Source organism: Taudactylus pleione, unplaced genomic scaffold (assembly GCF_031769625.1).
Source record: "Taudactylus pleione unplaced genomic scaffold, aTauple2 ptg000292l, whole genome shotgun sequence".
NCBI lineage: Eukaryota > Metazoa > Chordata > Amphibia > Anura > Myobatrachidae > Taudactylus > Taudactylus pleione.
Genome location: NW_028284694.1, coordinates 2,110,901 through 2,132,731, shown reverse-complemented (window position 1 = coordinate 2,132,731; position 21,831 = coordinate 2,110,901). Strand labels below are relative to the sequence as shown.

The following is a 21,831-nucleotide window of genomic DNA, read 5'->3' as shown; positions in this document are numbered from 1 at the left end:
TTGATAAATCGTATTCAGGAGCGTCTTTAGAGAGAAGGGGGCCTGTGTGCATTCCTCGTCCGGGGCCCCCTCCTCTCTTCCCAGGGGCCCGTGTGCACTGCACACCCTGCACCCATTATAGATACGCCCGTTATCGTATTGCAGAATTGCATCTTATAACAGAACACTAATCTCCATTACCTTGTACTATTGACAATACCAACAGAAACATTGTTGCTATATAAGGGACTTTTATAAACTAATTAGATAGAGTTATTGTATTTATAGTTTGTCACTTATGGACTAATTTTAAACTTGTTTCACTGTATTATGATCAATAAATAAATGCTAATTAATGAATTATGGTTATGTTGAGTGCACACAAGAGCAGTATTGTGCTTATTATTACTAAGATTTTCACAAAAAGGCAGTTGGATTGATGAGAGTATTTTGAGCTTCCTCACAGTACCTCAAACAGTGTGCCCCGTTATACAGTATATACATTACCTAAAGTACACAAATTATTACAATGACCTCTGGGCTGACCAATTAACTCTGTCAGGGGCTGTATTTTGCATCCCTTGGCACAATATGATGATTTTTATTTCCAGCCCTTTGTGAAAATTCCTTTTACCTACATTTCATTCATTCAGCTGATTTCCTACAAAAGTTATGAGAAATGGTGACTTTCCCAATTATGTGTTTTTGGCTACTATGTATGTAAACTCACTCTATACCATCATCCCACATGATGATGGTGTAGAGGCATTAGAAGTGCTTTGATACATGCTCTATATCATGGTCCTATAGAGCTTACATTTGAATTGATTACATGATTCTAGAGTACCAATGAGTACTACGTCCAGCTGTCTGGGACAGCAATGGGGTCTAATTTGACCCCAGCATTTGCTAATATTTTTATGGACTCATATGAACATACATATATCATACCAAAGTACACAGAATTTTTTTTCTTTTTTAAGAGATTCATTGATAACTTGTTTATACTGTGAAGGGGCACTAAGACTGAATTCCCTGAGATGGTGGAGGAATTGAACAGATTGAATTACCAGTGCAATTTGCCTCCAATACTAGTGAGCATATGCCCCTGAGGAAATCTGATTTTCACAACTGTTTTGCACCAGTATGAAATGCATTGGTAATATGGTATATGCCCCTGAGGAAGTCTGATTGTCACCACTTTGTTTGCACCAGTACAGTGTCTTTGGCTGAGAACTTCTGACTTATAATCAGATAAGGTATACCTTTAAATACAAATTGTTCTTGTAATTCCATTGTTTGTTTTGATCATTGCTTTTACCTAAATAAAATTACAGTATGTCTGTTTTCTCATGAATCTTATTAAAGAAGAATTATTTAATGGAGGATATTCTGAGGAGTCATTCTGAGATTTCAGATAAGCTTCATCATTCTTCTTTATTGGTCTGAGGCTACTTTAGTTGAAGTTATTGCACTCTGGTAATTTTATATGTTATTTCATATAAAAATGTTATTGATATATACTGTAAATATATCTATAGATAATATATATGTGTATGTGTGTATGTGTATATATATATATATATATATACATTATTGGCATTGCTATAAAAAATAGTGTGGCAATGTGTCTAGCAATGTATCGATTTCCACAGCAGTGACAGCACTGTTCCTGGCTGCAGCAGCTGCTGGTTTCTGGGCTGCACGTGAGATCTCGCACATGCCCAATGGAGCCAGCTCCATTGGTGAGACACAGCGCATCAGCACTAGGCTGGTGCGCTGCGGGCTCTGGCAGGGATCACCGGAGGGAGGAGTGTTCATACATCTCTCGGGACAGAGGCGAAGCAGGATGAGCTATAGCGGTATGATCTGTGCCACTAAAATACATTAATGTGTGCGATCAATCAGACGCAGTCATCGTCATTGATGTTACACTGACATCATGGTTATAGCACCCGTAGCACAGACCCCTCCTGGCGCCTACAAATGAGACTTTCTGTCAGACATTTTAGTCGCACTTTGCACTTTACGCTGCACCCGTGCTGTAGTTTTGGCACATATGTACACTCACTGCCCGTGTATGAATGCCCACTTATGCATGCCCATTCCAGCCCCAATCCTGGCTCCCTAGTCGTACGCAGTTTTCACATGACCAATTTTTTTTTTAAATTGCAACTTGTGGCAAAAAAAGCAGCAAGTCATGTTTACATGTCACTCTGAATAAAGGCCCTGATTCAGAGCCGGACGCTCTGACCAGAGCGCTCGCTCTGAATCAGGGCCCACCTCCATAATTATGGAGCGTCCTCCTGGACGCTCGTATAGCTGTGGGTCACCACCCACAGCATATACGAGCATGCAGGATGATGGTCGCGATGGTCTTGCCCATCGCGACCATCGCCACTGCGAGCCGAAGCCTGCGTTTGAGTTTCTCAACCGCAAGGCCCGGAGTAATTTTGGCTCTATCAGAGCCAAAATCACTCCCACTGACATCACTAGTGATGTCAGTGGGGCCGGCTTCTGACGGTAGGCGTTCCCTTGGGAATGCCCCTGTCTGGGAGGCACGCCCGCGGCACGCCCACCAAAGGGGGCATGCTGTCAATCAACATCGACAGCACGCCCCCTTTGATCAGACACAACGAGCGAAGGAAAGTCCGTCGCTCGTCACGTCTCGCGCATGCGCACGACGGAGCTCCCTCCGTCGTGCGCATGCGCAGTGCAGACCATCGACCCACTTGCGAGCGGACAGCCGCTCGCAAGTGGGTCTGAATCAGGCCCAAGGTCCCATGTGCCCAACATCGGATGGAATTCCTATTATTGGATGATATAGCATAGACATCTGCTAGGGATCAAGGAAATGAATTGAGAGACAAATTTGTCCAATATTTGTTTCCCTTACCAGAGATATACCCAGGCAATATAATAACAATTACGTTTGAAATATGATTGTTTAATATAAAGAAATGAAATCTTAAAACAGTTTAAGAAAGTGTATCACTGTAGGCTCTTTGGGAAATTTTATTTCATTTATAATTGCATTTTCTTATAACTGGAAATCAAATTTTGTGAAGGACTGTTTCTGGTCTGACATATCAAAATCATAAATGAACAAATAAATAATGACAAAAAAAAACAAGTATTAATCATCAAAACAACTGAGAAATAGAGATTTTTTAAGAGGCTCATGGATAGGGCTCTGGTCCTTTCAAAGGTGTTTATAGGGGAAATGGTATTGACTTGGGTACGGGATACCGGCAGTTGGTATGCTGGCAATCAGCATATCGACAGCAGAATCCCGACAGTCAGAATGCCGACGCCCACAGGTAACTGTCCTACCACTAACCCAAAACCTTCCCCTTAACCCAGTGGTCTCCAACCTGTAGCTTGCGGACTTAATTTTGGTAGCTCACCTAGCTGCAGTACTGCTGAGTCAACTAGGAAGAAGTGACCTCCGATGTGTGCTCCCCCGTGGCCTTGACGCTATGGGTGGAGCAATCATCTGATGTGCATCCCCGTGATTCCACCCGCGGAGTCTACAGTGGAGCGAGTGACTGCTTATATCTTACTGCACATACCTCCTTGGAGACGGTAATTAACAGTGAAATGTGCCTGTGTGTAAAATTGTATTTACAAACTACAACAATATCACTGTAATAATTAAATCCAGTTTAATTTCTATGAAACATTTTTTTTTTCATTTTCATTAAATTACCTTTAATTGTTCGATTATTAGCCAGATTTTTTTTTTTCTACAATTTTAGTAGCTCTTCAGGAGGTTTAATTTTTCTAAAGTAGCTCACACCTCAATTAATGTTGGAGACCACTGCCTTAACCCTAACCCACCTTTTCTGCAGCCTAACCCAACCCTCCCCCCACAGCATAACGCCCCAGCTAGTGCCTAACCCAAATCCCAACCCTAACACTTACCGGTCGGCCCTCCGGTGCCGGTATTGTGAGCACTGGCATCCCGACCACCGGGATGTCAACTGTATCCCAGTAGATGTATGTAGGGAATCGATATGAAATGCCACCGGTTTAAATATCGATGCTGGAAGCCCGAATGGTGAGAATCCTGACAGGTGCAGGTAAGGACCCTAACTAACCCTCACCTCTCCCCCTAACCCCAACTTCCCGGGGGGTGCCTAACCCTAACCCCCCCTTCCCGTAGCCTAAACCTAACCCTCCTGGGGAGGTGCCTAACCCTAACCTCCCCCCAGTGGCGCCTAACCCTAACCCCCCCTTCCCGTAGCCTAACCCTAACCATCCTAGCGTTCCCGCTAGGCTGTTTCAGTGGGGCACTGTGCCCCGCCATATGTCTGAAGGGCAGAAAGCACACTGCCCTCCAGCGCGGTGCCCTGCTGAGACAGCCTGCGGGTTCTGTCTCCACCCGCGGGTTGCAGTGTCCCACGGGTGGTCGAAACGGCGGCGCAGCGGTCACCGCCGGTGAATTGATGCCCATTCACAGTGACCGCAGCACTTGGGTGCTGCCCGGCATGTCCATAAGCGCCGGGCACACCCCCAGGAGTGACGAAAAGGGGACGCATCATAAAGACACGCCCCCTTTTTTTTTTACCATGCCCCCTTTTCTATCTATTAGCTATCTATTTGTTGATGCCTATTTGTGTTTCCTACGTAAGGGAAAATACAGAAAAAAATAAATAAATACACTTTTTTATTATAATATATACAATCCCAGGAAGTGACCTAGGTACGTGCTCTATCTGTGTTTTTTTCTAATTTTTTTTTTTCCACTTTGTTTTTTTTTTCACCCCATAAAACAGAAAAGGTTTTGCCAGAGATCAAACCAATGTCTTTCCTAGGGCCCCGTGAGATCTGGTGGCCATCCGACATCTGAGTAACCCAAACGGCGGTAGACTATCACTCACCCGGCGTCTGCAGCCAAACTACATCGAACGTTGCAGGCCAAGATCTTCATGTGCGCAGTGAGGCTCTTGCAAATGTGCAGATACAAAAATGGAGGAGGTCTGTTTAAATATCGGATTAACGTAAATCTCTTAATCGGCTCCTAGGGCCTGATTCTGAGGTGCAGACTGCTGCGACCGCTTTAGCGCCTTTTGCCCTAGTCACGTCAGCGACTATATGTTAATGCTGGTATCGCCCCTTCCTCTTCCTAAATGTGCAAGGACTGGTACACCCACTTTGAGCATGGTTAGGTGCTGTAATACCGTTTGGTTGGTCTGTAGACGCAACTATCAGATGCAAAATGGAAACTTGCGCCAACCAAATGCTAGGTGCATAATCTTCAACAGAGTATAGCCTCCAATGTGAGCAATAAGCATCTAAGGGCCTGATTCAGAGATGTACGTTCATCCGAGGATGAAAGCCCATCTCGGATGTTTAGGGGTGTGCTTCTGCGCAGGTTCTGTTCTGCGCATGTGCAGAACAGGTCCTGCAATCTTGCTTGCAGACCCCCCAAGTGGCAGCATGATTGATATGCTGCAGCATTTGGGAGGCGGAGCGGGGCCATGCCTGGTCACCGTTGCCGGAAACAGGGGCGAGCCCAGGGGTCTGCGTCCTTGCCTGTTGCATGACCAGGCACCGGCCAGGCTGCGGGAAGCTTGAGCTCAAGTAGCCTGACTGAAGGAGCAACCGTCGCGATCCATCAGGTTGTGACGGTTCCAATGGTGATCCCTGCCTGCGACGTCTGTTGCAGTACTGGGATCACAAATGCAGCAAGAAGATGTCTGACATCTCCTTCTGCATTTGCATGAGAAATGGACGGAATTGCACCGACGCTTGTGTGCAGCTGTGTAAATCCGTCCATCTCTGAATCAGGCGGTATATGCAAACACAACCCATTCAGCGACACTCCCATAACACGCCAGTAAGACGGACTATCCTGCATCTGAGTACTATAGCCACCTCTATGGCACCCACTTTGAGAACCACTGCCACAGTCCATGGTCATTTTAGCACCTCCTTTCAAAAAGTTTTTGTGTGTATTTATGTCTATTCCCTTACATTCCACGTCAACACATGTTTAATAGTTTTTGAGACCGTATGTAAATTAACACCGATATGTTTGAGGCTCTAGGGTTGAATTATTTTATAGATCTATAGCTTTATAAAAGTGATGGTAGTCCTCATCTATAAGTCCTTCCATTATCAAAGGTTCATTATTGCTATCTATAATGCACATTTTGTACATAGTAATATGCAAAGGTCCATTTATGTGCCCTTAAAAAGAACTCCTTCCTACTAGATGGTGAATGTGTCATTGTAACATTAGGGAAACTTATTGAGAGGTCACCAGACTAATATAATAAACGTAAAGCAATATACTGTAGTCACAAGAATCCCGAGGGCTGATTGAGACGGCAAATATTGTCTCGGTGGCATGACCATGATTTGTATTGTGTTAAATTTCACTAGACTATAAAAATGATAGTAGACTTATTACTAACGCCAGCTTTCAAATAATCCTAGGACATGGCCCCAAATCATTTTTTTGATTTTGTGTGACAGCATTATGTTCATCTCCTGACTTACGTCTCAGATAAATAATGTAGCGTACAACAAACATCTATATTGAGATTCTGTAAAACTCAATATTCTTCTGGATAAGGGCCTATTCATTTTATTTTATTTTGAAAATTCTAATTATTATAGTTGACAGCAATATAAGATTATTTGCAATGAAGCTGATTGGTTGCTATGGGTGATTTCTCCAGTTGTCCACTTCTCCACTTTTTACACTACCTGAGATATATATCCGTCATGACCTCTACAAAATTGGTGTGGGCCCACTATGGGACTGATTCAGCAAGGATCGCAGATGATTGCATGAGTATGCATCGCAGTGTGCATGTGCAAACTAGCTATTGCGATCAGAACGGCTACCCAGACCCATCGCAGAGTGATTGATAGGAAGTGCCGTTTGTGGGTGGTGACGGGGGGGAGGGGGTGGTCTGGCGAATGCAGGCGTGCCAGTGCGTTTCACCGGCGTTGTAGGGGCATGCATAAATTATCCATTGCGATGCCATATGCAGTCTGAGGCCTCATAGCGTGCGTTGAAGTCAGCAATTCCCGAGTGAGGTCTGACCCTGCCTTAACCGTGCGTCCGATGTTACTCGATGTTACCGATTATTTTGCTTTGTTGCTAAAGTATACGGATGTAAGGGGAAGTGGGCCTCCTTATGTTAGGCTGCGATCGCAATGGGAATGCAATCATTTGCATATCATCGCTACGTGCGTGTAAGCAGAATAGTGATCCTTGCTGAATCAGGCCCTATCTCACTAACTGTCACATACATACTAATTTGTGATCTTTGCACTAAACACAGTATATATCTTCTCACATGGACCAGATGTACTAAGCCTTGGAGAGAGATAAAGTACCAACCAATCAGCTCCTGTCATTTTTCAAACACAGCCTGTAAAGTGACAGTTAGGAGCTGATTGGCTGGTACTTTATCTCTCTACTTTATCACCCTGCAAGGCTTAGTACATTCCCCTCACAATCAGATGTTACCTGTACACATTTTATTTTATACACTAATACCGGTCACTATATTATATGCTCAGCATCATATTAAAAGATAACATTTAGCGATACCTTAAATAATCTTTTTTTAGCACCTTAAGCTGGGTACACATATGTCGGATCGACGGACCCTGGGTACACATCAGAATGAGGTAACAAATGACGGAACGATCTCTCGTTCTGTCCTTCATTACTTGCGACGGGGCCGCTTGTGATATTATCATCAGCACGGCCGACCAGATGATGTCGCAAGCAGCCGCGGGAGCGCACATATTGGCCGTGCACACTGAGCAAGGCGGACGATATGTCTTTCTGATTCAGCCGGAAACGACATATTGTGCTGACATCGTCTCAGTGTGTACCCAGCTTTAGACTCGCTTAATCCCAGCGCATACATATAATATAATATGCAAGGAATAATAAAATGAGGCACAGGAATGGAAATATAACTGGACAGGACATAAACCTTATGGATTCCAATATAAGGACAATCAATAAGAGAATAAAATCAGTTCATAGTGTGTAAACAGTCCATCCATAATAGCACTGACTGAGTAGTGATTATTGATCACAGGGAGTTACCGTTAGTATTCTAATTACAGTAACAACCGTGAAAAGGGCTAGTAACGTCATGTGCCAAGTGATGGCCGTGTTTTCCCTGTCAGTGATGATCCCGGACATACAGTACATTCTGAATACATGTTGTGGTGGAAGAGACTATTATAGAATTATACCTTTGAGAAATGAATGAGTTGTACTGTAAGTGAAGGCAGAAGGCAATAATCCAAATGAAGGTGTACGCGGACACTCCATGTCAGCATTGCTAAAATGTCAACAGGCAATCTCAGAATGCCAACAGGTTGAATGAAGACACTGTCAGAATGTCAACATTCTGTTTAGGCTGCGGATGGGAGGGCTAGAGTTAGGCTGCAGGAACGGAGAATTAAAGTTAGGCTGCAGATGAAAGGGTTAGGGTTAGGCTGTGAGGGATGGAAGGTGAGGGTTAGGCTGCAGCTGCAGGAGGGAGGGTTAAGGTTAGGCTGCAGGAGGGAGGGTTACGGTTAGGTTGCGGGAGGGGTGGAAGGTTAGGGTTAGGCACTAGAAAGAGGGTTATAGGTAGGAGTAGCGATGATGGTTAGGGATAGAGCAGAAATACTCACCTGAACGCTGGAGGATCAAAGCTCTGACCTAGAAGTCACAGTCACATAACTGTAGGGACCTGGAAGGTGCTGCTGGAGCCCCTGCAGCCATCAGGAGCAGGCATATCACCGCTGGGCCAACGAGGATGATATGTCAACATTCTAACGTGATGACATTGTATCAACGTCGACATTATGACAGTATCGACATTATCATGTTGACATTATGACTATCAACATAACATTCCCAACCCATATACAGGGCTACTGGCACTAATAACACAATGCCATTGTCCACTTGCTAGTATGGTGGCAGGAAGGAATTTTTCCTTTCTTGAGGGCAATTGGCAAGATTTAAGAGAGGAGAAGGTCCATGTGCAGACTCCGTGCAGCCCCCTCCTCTCCGGCAGCGCAGTAGACCCTAGCATTGTGGCTGAGTCTACTGTACATACGCAGGTCTCCGGGAACATAGCGCCCAAGGGTCGGTGTGCATTGCACACCATGCACCAATTCTAGATACAAAACAGGGCATAACAATTTATTAAAAATAAAATTGATAATAATAACAATACATATAATAAAAGATACATATAATAAAATAAGTATAATAAAATATAGCACAATTAAAAGGAAGCCTTATCTTATATTAGGAGCAAGAGGTCAGTTAGGGATGACTCAATGCGTTTCGTCATTCAGACTTTATCAAGGTTTCAGCATATATGCTTATTCAGTCTAAACAAAATGTTAATGTACTCTGTAACAATTAGTTCCTCTTGGAAGTAGAGGTGAAGCTCAAAATTTAGGATTAGCTCTATACAGTTTGGAAACAGAATATAAAATATGGTCCACAGCAGAACAATAGTAATAATTTAAGCTGTTTGATTAAGTCTTCTTACAAGATGACAGCTGAAATACAATTTTCAAACAGAGTTATGTTTTAATAATGCAATTCATATAGAATACTTGATTATGCAACACAGAAGTATGCCTATAGAAATATTTGCATCTTGATATTGTGCCATATGGCACTTCAAAGTGAATCAGTGTTAGCATAATGTAACCTGGATTTACATCTGGTCTTGTTTGATTGCGTAATTTAGTGTTCTCTCTCTAGTGAAGGTCATTCTGGTAAGACTTTATACATCACAATGGGGCAGATGTATGAAGCTCTGGAAAGTGATAAAGTGCAGAGTGATAAACGACCAACCAATCAGCTCACAACTGTCATGTTACAGGCTGTGTTTGAAAAATGACAGGTGGGAGCGGATTGGTTGGTCGTTTATCACTCTGCACTTTATCACTTTCCACAGCTTCATACATCTGCCCCAATATCTTTAAGAAATGTCTTTCTAAAACAAGAAAAATAAATTATGTGTGAGTATAGTATATATATATATAATATATATATATATTAATTTTTGTATTTTTTATTATTATTATTTATTTATTTTAATTTTATTTGTATATCGTTAATTTGAAATGTATTGTTGCAAAAAAATAAATATTTTCTGGTGGAAATATAGGAACACACCACATTAGTTTCTGGCCTATCTACTAATGTACTGGCAGGTAGAGCCAAACTAGGAATGTGCAACTGGTGCCGCCACCCAGGATGGTCCCCAATTTCAATTACATTTATCATTGGATTTAAAAAAAAAAAATAACATCAAAATTCACCTTATTTTAATAGTATATATGAGGTTATATGTGTTTCGAATATATTTATATTTATTTTGTCACTAATAACCTTGTGAATTCTTCAGATGTTTCAATAAAATCATCTAATCATCTACTTCCTGAAGAAGCCGCCGACTGACATTAAGGTGGAGAAACGCGTAGAAGGCTATCTATGGCATCAAGCCGTGAGTGTGATCACACCGTCTGAGTCGGCTCCCCCGCCGGACATCAGCGCCCAGCAATCACCGCTGTGGTTATCCTATACGGACTATACACCAGTTATTAAAGGAGGAAAGACTGTGCTTTAAAACTTGGAGGAAGAGATCGATCTTCAAAGTGTGAGTAGACCACAAAATTTGCAACAGTAAAATTACTGCTGAATAGATTTACCCTCCAGCCTCTATATATTGTGGAGGAGCCCATATATCCGAACTTATTACATCAAAATTGCCTAATATTGTCAATATTTATTTGAAACACTCAGTTTGCCACACAAAGGGATCCGGTAATGCTGGCTTGGTAAACCATAAACATCTTTGGTCCTGAGTATTCTTTGGAAACAGATTTTCAAACTGGATACATTGATATCCCTAATGTGGCAATATATGTTCTTTTAAGTTTGTTTTAATAACAATTATTATATGGTGAACGGCACTGCTGGAATGTTTTATATTGATATATGCGTATCATAATGTTATTATCACACAGCCACGATTGTCAGATACCACTACTTAATTACCTGCTACATTAGATCTGCTAAACAATCTATATAGGTTTTTGATTATTTTTTGGTGAAATGTATGTTACCAGGTCTCCCTGGCTGTCTACACTCTCTACTTTTTTTTTTTAATATGTTTTCATGATTAAAATATTTTATTTGATGTACTGCTAAATACTGAGACAGCGCTTCATTGTTCTTTTATATTTGTTTCAATAAAATGTTTTAAAAAAAAAAAACACAGGCGACGTTGGCCTAAAGTAGTATGGGGTTAATATACTGCCTCGCTGGGCCAGTCTCTGTAGATAGGCCCATGTGTAACCCAGCGTGCGAGCTTGTGCATACGCAGTGGCACAGATTTGGGTTTTCAGTTGTATTTATTCTAAATAATTTAAATAAAACTATATATAAAAAAATCTAAATAAAGTCTAAAAATAGATACAAAATCATTTAAAAAATATAAAGAAATATTTAAATGAAAAAAATTCTAAGTAGACTTTTCTGTGCAAAAGCGTTAGGGAGCCTAAATTACAACCTGCAGGGGTTATCTGCAGTAGTAGCAGTGTTATCGCCGGAAGTAATCTGGTGAAGTATCAGTTTAAACTAATAATAAAAACATCTCTTGCCTCAAAAATCTGTTTTCGCCCTTTGATAAAGCAGTCCATTAGTTACTAGGAGTAGGGGGGGGTTATTTATTTATTTCCTTTACTTTGTTGAGACAATGATACTGCTCTCTGCCAAACCGTTAACCTTCAGTTGCTGAATTCTTTATGTTTTCACAAAAAAAAGGCAGCATAAAAAAATAAAGATATTTTGTGGTCCTGGGGGAAGGTCCAGCCATTAGCAATAGTAACTATACCTGGTCTTCCCAAACCCATACACCCTTCTATGTATTACATAAATCATACCCAGAAAGTGTATTTTACGTCTCTTTCCTATTTGGGCTAATGTGTTTTATTTAACTAAAACTTTTAGAACTTTATATATTAGCATTTGCGGCCATCCCCTTAACGTAAAGATTCCTTATCGACGCAATTTGCGGAAATATGGAATCTTTATTCATCCAGACGTACCACTGGCGAGTCATCAGGACAGGGTTTTAATAGGAGCCTGTCCCGATGATCACTGAGCAGTAATGTGAATGTTTTGCAATCACGTTACTGTCTTCTTTGCCCCCTCAGCTGTTCTGCTGTGCATGTGCCATCAGGGAGGGTAGGATGCCCATTTATTTTGTCTCTGGGTGTCTGGTATAATCTCACGCCCCCATGAGGGAGTATTACTTTGTCTGTCCCAATATCATCCAGCTATATGGAAACTGGATACCAATGTTATTTTTTACTGGGTTAGTATCGTGCACTATTAATTTTACATTTAAAAAAAAAAAAAAAGTTTTGCTGTGACTGTGCTGGATATAATATAACTGATAGGAATTTGGTCACTTATTCCAGAAGCCCCTGAATTCCAGGACAATTGTCACTACTGATCATTTTGTTTTGTTCTAGTTATCAGTATTTGGCCGGTGTGGATTAACAGATAGACAGTAAAAAGGTTGACAGTGTCTAGATAGACACCAGATGACAGTCAATAGGTCGACAGGGACAAAAGGTCGACAGTATCAAAAGGTCGACATGAAAATGGTTGACACAAAAATGGTCGACAGATGATTTTTATTTGATTTGTTTAGCCCTAATATTCACCCTAACCCTCCGGTAAGTGCCTAACACTAACCCTCCCTCCCAGTGCCTAACCCTAACCATCGGGGTAAGTGCCTAACCCTAACCATCTAGGTAAGTGCCTAACCCTACCTAACCCTCCGGTAAGTGCCGAACTCTAACCCTAAACCTAACCCTTGTGTCGACCATTTTCATGTGGACCCTTTGTACCTGTCAACATTCTTACATGTCGACCTTTAGTGTGTTGACCTTTTGTCCCTGTCGACCTATTCACTGTCTAACATCTGGTGTCTATGTAGACATTGTCAACCTTTTTACTGTCTATCTATAATCCGGAACCTGTATTTGGCATCCTTACCCCCCACCCCCACCCCCCTCTTCCTTACACTGTCTTCCATGTCACTCTATACCTAACTTGAATACCAAACAACAAACCTGTTGCTGAATATTCTCTTTAATGATTCCATCCACACTTGTGTTCCCCAAACAGCTACCAGAAGATCTTCCCATTTCTCTAGAAACATTTGTAGGTCTTCCAGGCCACCCAGGTATTGCATAAATCACCATAATCACCTAAAGTTGACTGATTCGCAGGTATTTAGCCCCAGTAAATGTGTTTTTACTGTATTTAAGTGAATATAAACTCTCTGCATTGCCCTTGGTAATATCTGTAGGGACTGCAGTCATCTATAAAGGAGACAGGAGTCGGAGATAATTCAGGTGAAAGGTGGAGTGTGGGGGATCATAGATCACTATAAATGGAACCAGGTATGATCGGTACCCACCTGCAGACAGATCCGCAGCAGCACAAAAACACCAGCAGTCACTTGTCCATGCTATTGATAAGGCTCCTCAGGCTCATTCTCTTTCAGCCCTGTGAGGGTTAAAAAGTTTGAATACCCACAGGCTATTTAGCATGAGTAGTGCATGGTACAGTGAGCACTGTGATTATAATATGCATACTATACTGCTGTCATGCCCTGTCTTGAAAAACAGAATCTACCTCATTCTCAATTAATCATCTGTTTATCGTGTATGTAACTTCTAAACACAGCAATGCATTATTGTTACTATCACAGGAGCCGGCCCTGTGGGTGCCTGATCACCCCCCATATATGAGCTGCCCGCAGTCATGTCAACACATAAACATTTTGTACACATGGTGGGTGCAATGTGAGCAGCCCCAATCGTTTTGAAAAAGTTGGCTCCCAAGATTATCATCTTATATTTATAAGGCGCCACAAGGGTTCCGTATCGTCGTACAATGGGATAAAATGGACAACAAATATACAGCACAGACAGTATATAAAATCACATAGATACATAAACGCAGTCTATGTATATTGTATCTTTAACTTCCAAAAGCAGCTGATGATGTCTTCCAATATTTCCAGCATGCTAAAATATATATATATATATATATATATATATATATCTGTATACACATAAATGTAGATGTACATATATATATACACACATAAATATATATATATATATATATATATATATATATATACACAAGCACACACATAAATGTATATATATATATATATACACATACACATACAGTATATATATATATATATATATATATATATGTATACACGCACATACATATATATATATATATATATATATATATATATATACACACACATATATATGTATACACATATATATATATATATATATATATATATACACACACACACACACATATATATATATACACGCACACATATATATATATATAATAAGATTTTGCACTCTCCAGCCAGCTATCTGCTGATCTTATCTCCTTGCAGAACACCAAGGAGGAGGGGGTCACGCTTCACTGCAACCCTATGATGAGAAAGCAGTCCTGAAATCCTGTCCTGCCTCTGGTCCCCTCTGTAGCTGGAAGCCCACCCCTCCAGTACAGTAGAGAGCAGGCGCCTGGCTTGCACCCTTTGCCACAAGACGTCCATGAAGGTTACAGGCAGCAGCAGTCCCCGGATGTGTCACAGAAGATATAGGGGAAATAAGGCTACAATGTATCTCATGCTTCTTATTGATCCGCTTTCTGCTGCTGCCTTATAGAATCCTCTGCAATCTCCAGCTGTAAATCACAGTGCATGGACAGGCCACGCCCACCGCCTTCCGATTGGCCAGATAACTCCTCTCATTTGCATCCTCCTCTGTGATTGGCCGGTCGGTTATAGAAGACTTTACATAAGCTTGGCAGCCCTGGCAGAGTTGTATAAAGAACGGGAGAGATAAAGGGAAGGAAACTTGTCAACTCCTGGAAACATTGTTGCTGAGGATGCCGCAGGCACATCCCCGCATCCCTGTAAGTACCATTGTGTCTCTGGGCTCATATATTATCCCCTGAGACTAAGGGGGTTAATAGATCCCATTAGCAATTGTGATTTATTTATTTATTTACTTATTTATAAAGCTTAGGTTTACTTTGCATGTATGGTGCATATATTATGTTATATATTATGTTGCATTTGCTTATTGGCATTGGGTTTGTGTACAGTCCCTGTTTTATGCACCGAGTTTCTGCATTTGATGAAGTGATTGATAGGTGTACAGTACTGGGGATGTAGTAGGCATCCCGGCTGTACTAATGCGAAGATAAGACGTTAATGGCTGTATGACTTGCTAACTGCATCCATGAATAGCCATATAGATCCTATAATAAAGTCATAAATATAATATAGAATCTATATGGACATGAGAAGCGCTATACAGAGCCCGTGGTGTCTGCTTTATGGGAAGAACTAGGGATGAAATGCAGAATTGCATTTTTAATTTCTATCTTCAACTTCGTACAGCTCTGTTCCAGCAGTGTTTGTATGACCTTTGTGTTATCCTACTCAGTGGCTACTGGTGTAATTGGTGCCTTAGACCTGTGCCCATAGTCTCCTGCCTGGGTCAGTGCAGCATCTGACAGTGGGTAGATCTGGTTTGTGGCTGCATTTGGAGGAGAGATGTCTTCACATTATCCTCGTGTAAAGAATGTTAATATTTAATAGTCAGATAATTGCCCTCCCTGGCACCGTCACACAGAGCTGCTAATTACAGGTAGATTCATTGCAGCTAAGTGCCATCCACCCCCTGCATGTCACCTCAGGACTCTGTGTCATGTTATTAAAAGTTCTAATAAGACTACATACTTTACTGTGTGCCTAATACCACAGTGCTTCTCTCTGATCCTTCTTATACCTGCTCTCTGTAGCCATCTGATCCCAAAAGGCTTGAAATGAAAACAGTCTGGAAGCTATTTCTGCAATGTTGGGGTTAACACTAGAATACTTGTAATAAATGTGCTCTGTGTTGTTCACATTAAATGTTACATTTCTAATATATTATTTATTTCTGGACTTGATAGCTTCACATATATATGTTCATCTCTCTCTCTCTCTCTCTCTCTCTCTCTCTCTCTCTCTCTCTATATATATATATACACACACACACTCTTGCACATATAGTATGTAAATATGCACACACACTTGTATATATATATATATCACTTGTGTGTGTATATGTATATATATATATATATATATACACAAGTGTGTGTGCATATTTACATACTGTATGTGCATGAGTGTGTGTGTGTGTATATATATATACATACATACATGTATGCATATGTGTGTATATGTATATACATGTGTGCGTGTGTGTGTGTATATATATATATTATATATATATATATATGTACACATGTTTTTAAACTTATTGATCTATGCACAATTAAGCTGCATAGATACTACTGATATTGTAACCCATAATACACTGTATTTATTATCTGCACTCTATAGGTGACAGGGGCTGTATGCACAATGCAGAAGGATCATGAGCCTTATTATGGATTTCTGTTTCAGAAAAGAAATGAAAAAAAACATTCCCAGTATTGTGCGTTTAATCACAGAGGTGCTTAGTGGAAACATGGGCACAGTACACAAGTTGCTGGGGTTGGTGAGGCCTTATAGGTGCTTATTGCTGGTTAGTTTCACATCAGCGCACGGACACATTATACCAGTGAGTTGTGAGGCAGCTCCCGCCTACTGCTACCAGGCTTTTGCCAATATTTACTCTGAGTAATGGATGTCTTCGGAAGGAGATTTCTCAGGCGTCCGACTTTATGAAGGTTGAAGCTTAGTCAGAATCTCTGTAGTAGTAAAATGTACTTTTAGTTTGTGTTACTGCAGTGCCAAGGAGGATGGTGCATGCATGCCACCCGAGACACAGAGTTTAAATGTGTGTGTGTGTGTATGTGTGTATGCCAGTATTTCCCTATATTGTAGTGAGCTGTAACAGGAATACACTGCTTGCCTTCTCCTGATACACTGGGTTCATACAAGACTTTATTCCCATATTAATACCTGACTCATTGTACCATGCAGCCTCATGCAGTAGTGATTCCTCACCTGGAAACTTGCAGGGTCTATCAGACATCACTACATGTTTTTTTTTTACACAGATGAGTTAAATTTGAATGGTTCTGTTTTACATAAAGTAAATATTTGTAGGGGGTGGCTTGTACAGTAAAGCAGGCCTAATATATTAGCAGTCTACCGTGACTTGGGGAACTGTTACGCTCGAACGCTTTTTAAAATGTCTGCAAATCATTAAGCAGTTGTTTAATTAAATTGAATTTCTACGTCGTCAATAGCTGGGCCGCAAATAGAGTTCCAACAAGTCCGGCTTCAGTATTATGAATAGCACATCATCAGGAGAAGGTAGCCAGGTAAGTCTATAGTGACACAGACAGGGCATTTTCTGTACAGAGAGATGAGTGTGGCTGGGGAGGGAAATACAGCAAAAGCTGCAAGTCAGGAACTCTTATTATTGCAGGTCCCCGAACTATGGAGTCTATGTACTAAGCTTTGGAGAAAGATAAAGTGGCTGGAGACAATGTACAAAACAATCACCTACTAACTCTCACTTTACAGGCTGTGGGGTCTATTTACTAAGCCTTGGATGGAGATAAAGTGATCGGAGATAAAGTCCCAACCAATCAGCTCCTGACGGTCATTATTCAAACACAGCCTGTGACATGGCAGTTAGGAGCTGATTGGTTGAGACTTTTTCTCTGATCACTTTATCTCCATCTAAGGCTTAGTAAATAGACTCCCGTATTTGAAAAAATTATAGTTAGGAGTTGATTGGTTGGTACTTTATCTCTGTCCACTTTATCTCTCTCCAAGGCTTAGTACATGGACTACAATGTCTTTGAGTCACTGCTCAGATTATTATTAATACTGTACTTCCATGTCACTATTCATCTATAATCGTGTGTGTGTGTATATATATATAGAGAGAGAGAGAGATATGAGATATATAGACAGACAGACAGACAGATATAGATAGATAGATATATTGTACTGAATGTGTGTATGTATATACATATATAGAGAGAGAGAGAGAGAGAGATAGATATGAGATATATAGACAGACAGAGATAGATAGATAGATATAGATAGATATTGTACTGAATGTGTGTATGTGTGTATAAATATATATATATATTTGTATATGAATATTGGAGGGGTTCATACCCCAGGGTGAGCACCCCAGCGGGACATTTTCTAAAGCTCAGAGTATTTTTGAGTGCCGGTGACAAAATATGTGTATATATATAGAGAGAGAGAGAGAGAGAGAGAGAGAGAGATGAGATATATAGACAGATATACTGTACTTTTTTTGCGCTGCCCAGTGCCAGGTCTCACAAAACTGTAATAAAATAGATATTCCTTTGTGCCAGGAGGTACAGAGCCATGTCTGGATTGTTTATAACTTGGAATACATTTGGAATTGTGCAGAACATCTTGCTAAAAAAATTACCAAATAGTCTGGGAGCCTTATTACCTCTCCCATTCTATACCTATACCAGGAAATATATAAGTGAGAGTCTGAGAGATCCTGACTTCTCCCCACCCACCAATGCAAAGTCTTCCACACCCTAGAAGTACCCATGCTTTCCTGTTCCTCTCTCCACCCTTGCCACCTAGACTCAGGATTTTACCTTCTATGGGGCGATGTCACAGAATTATTGCCCACATACAGTACTTGTGGTATAACTATAGGGTAGCTTTACTTTTATTGGTCATAATATCACCTACGGTAAGCACTTTGCTATAAGTTAGGATCACACTATGTAAATAGATGATGGATGAGCTATATACTGTCACTTCATAAAGTACCACATATATCTCTACTGGTGTTTCCAATATTATCAGTTTAAATGAAGAGTAGAAAGAAGAGCTGCAACTGTAGTTTGAGTCTTCCTTGTAATGAATGTATCAATCTATAATCTAGTACCAACTAGAGCCACGTAGATTTAGTAAAGCAAGACCATTTTTTTTTAAATTAATCTTTAGTGGGTCATAAAATGATTCACTCTTCTGCCCTACTAACAAATACTTATTGCTATAAATTTTTAGACGATTTCGTACTCTGAAACTTGATATATTGTTACTTTCTATTTATCCGTGGTCCTTACAGAATCTGTTACACTGTACAATTTCGGCGTGGAACATTCTATTATTGCAACACTTAAACTTCGACTTGTGCTGATATAATATTTTCTTCATAGGTTGTTACATGGCTTACCTACGAGGATGAAATACAGCACTATTAGGCAGCACAGACGGTGTAATGGTTAGCATTACTGCCTCACAGCACTGAGCTCATGGGTTCTATACCCACTACGGCCCTAACTGTGTGGAGTTTGTATATTCTCCCTGTGCTTGCATGGGTTTCCTCCGGGTACTCCGGTTTCCTCCCACACTCCAAAAATATACTGGTAGGTTAATTGGCTCCCAACACAAAATTAACCCTAGTGTGTATGTGTGTGAGCATGTGATAGGGAATAAAGATTGTAAGCTCTACTGGGGCAGGGACTGATGTGAATGGCCAAATATTCTCTGTAAAGCGCTGCGGAATATGTGTGCGCTATATAAATAACTGGTAATAAGTAAATAAATATTTAGGTGAATTGCTCAAGAAAGAGATCAACAGCCATGTAAAATTAGGCTACATACAGTATATTATTATCCTTTGGTTGTCATTTCTACTATTCAAAAGAAGAAAATAGTTTAATTGCTTAAAAAGTAGTATATTTTAGCTGTCAAAATATGAGAAATATTAATGTGCACAATATAAGGGCAATCTTAAAAATATAGTTTGGCTCCATTAGAAGCTCCATTGGTTTATCATTATCCGGGTAGTTAAGTCAGAAACTTATCAGTAAGAGATTTATTTTGATTATAGTGCAAAATCTGCCTCCCTTCATCAAGCTCTCCATCATTTTCGGATTCGGGATAACAATGCTAGATTGGGGACATATTTTGTGACCTTGTTCAATGGCAGACGAAGGATGTAAGGAGCTTGTTTTTGTGTAATGCTCAACATGCCACTTTCTACATTACCACATATGGTTCTTGGTTTCAGTTAATAAGAAATTGATTTATTTCTAATATACTCTCATTTTCTTCGTCCCTACACTTTCCCTTCCAATTCAGCTTTCAATTTGTTGCCTCAAAAGTATCTTGCTTTCTTCTTGATCTTTTTCTTGATGAGATACTATTAAATACACATATATATATTTATAAACGCCTAAATTTACAATTCAAAAAGATGGGAGCGGATATCTTCAGCTTAGCTGTTCCTTGATTAATAGGAATTCGTCTGCACTAATTGCGTATATATATATATATATATTAAAAAAAAGAACAGAATCTGCATTTTAAGCAAGAATTACAGCACCTTGAATCTAGGGTAGTTATGATTTAAATTCACTGGCTTTGTCAAGTGTATTTAACATCTGAATTATTTTTCATTTGAATTTACAAGGCTTTAATTTAAAGCAGGGAATCATTATGACAAGAACGAGAAAGATCACTCACACATGCAAAAATATAGCTGGGTTATTTCATTACACGATACTGGGAATTCTGTCCTGCCGGGATCAGCCGGGGTACTGTGCCCTATTCCGGATACTGGAATTCTTTACATTCAGGAGCTTGATAAATCTGACAGCTTCGCAGCCCCCATAGCCAATAAGACGGCAAATACGCCTTCCATTTTCTTGTAGCACATTAATTCTTTTTATATCTTAGTAAATAGTTCTCAGTTTCACACAACACAAAACAACACATCACATAACACAATACAATACTGTCTAACAGCATAATCATATTTCTTTCAGCACTGGATAGTCTACTGTGAACACTGGCGCTACTAATTCCATACAGTCATCAATGCTATATTTTTTAAAGCAAATAGTATTATCCTAAAGCTGTCCCAGCACAGTGAAGCAATCAGACCAATATTCATTGTATCAATTCACTATCATAAATGCCAACTGCTTTTCTGGAAATGGGGGGGGGGGGGGCTTTGCAGTTCCGTCCTGTGCTGAATCAGTCCTTCTGTCAATCTATATGCCGTCTGTAAGTATGTTGTCAGTTTTATCCCTTGTACAATGTACAGAACCCTTGTGGTGGCTTATAAATAAAATGTAATAATAATTAGGTATCACCGAATTATGCAATAATTACTAATGACTGTTACAGCCACCTATTGGTTAATCCCTGATCCTAACATGGACGGTTTACAATCTTCGAGGGCAGTGAAACTAATATTGCCCAGAGTCACCGATACGGGATCTCTGCTTAATATTTTTATGTTTTCCCTTGATTGCAGCCCCCCCAACTAGTGGACCCACAGGGGTCATGTGCTCAGGATCCCTATCGTCCAAGAGAAGATCATCTTTGCCAGTGCTGAAACTGATACATCTCTTTGGCCAACAGGAGCTAGAAGTATGAAAGCAATCTCTAGGCGTTAATTGCCAGCGCAGCTGAGAGGACACTGGTGACTAGAATTGTGTTCATTTTAATCATTCGGAGCTCAACACTTTTTATAAAGATTCTGGACTTTGAAACTTCCAGAGCTCCAGTGTGAAAAAGTGTCAATACAGAAACAAAAACAAATCAGATGATATCCTAAACCTGGAAATGGTTCTATATTTGTACTGTTTGCACTTGCTTGGTCTGATGGCAAGCTGTCGTGACCAGTGCCCTCAATGCCCTCTGTCTCATGCCTGCACCTTCTCTGCCAACCTTGTGTGACCTTGTTGTGTTTCTAAGCATG

General features: G+C 40.5%; 1 protein-coding gene across 1 annotated transcript in view; it reads left to right on the top strand.

Moving 5' to 3' along the window:
- The first annotated feature begins 14,934 nt into the window (after positions 1-14,934).
- Positions 14,935-21,831, top strand: part of CRTAC1 (cartilage acidic protein 1) — an 822,281-nt gene continuing 815,384 nt past the window's right edge. Inside the window, exon 1 of the mRNA XM_088482771.1 lies at positions 14,935-15,016. Within this exon, the coding sequence (XP_088338897.1) occupies positions 14,990-15,016 (27 nt within the window). The 5' untranslated portion in view covers positions 14,935-14,989. The remainder of the gene's footprint in view (positions 15,017-21,831) is intronic.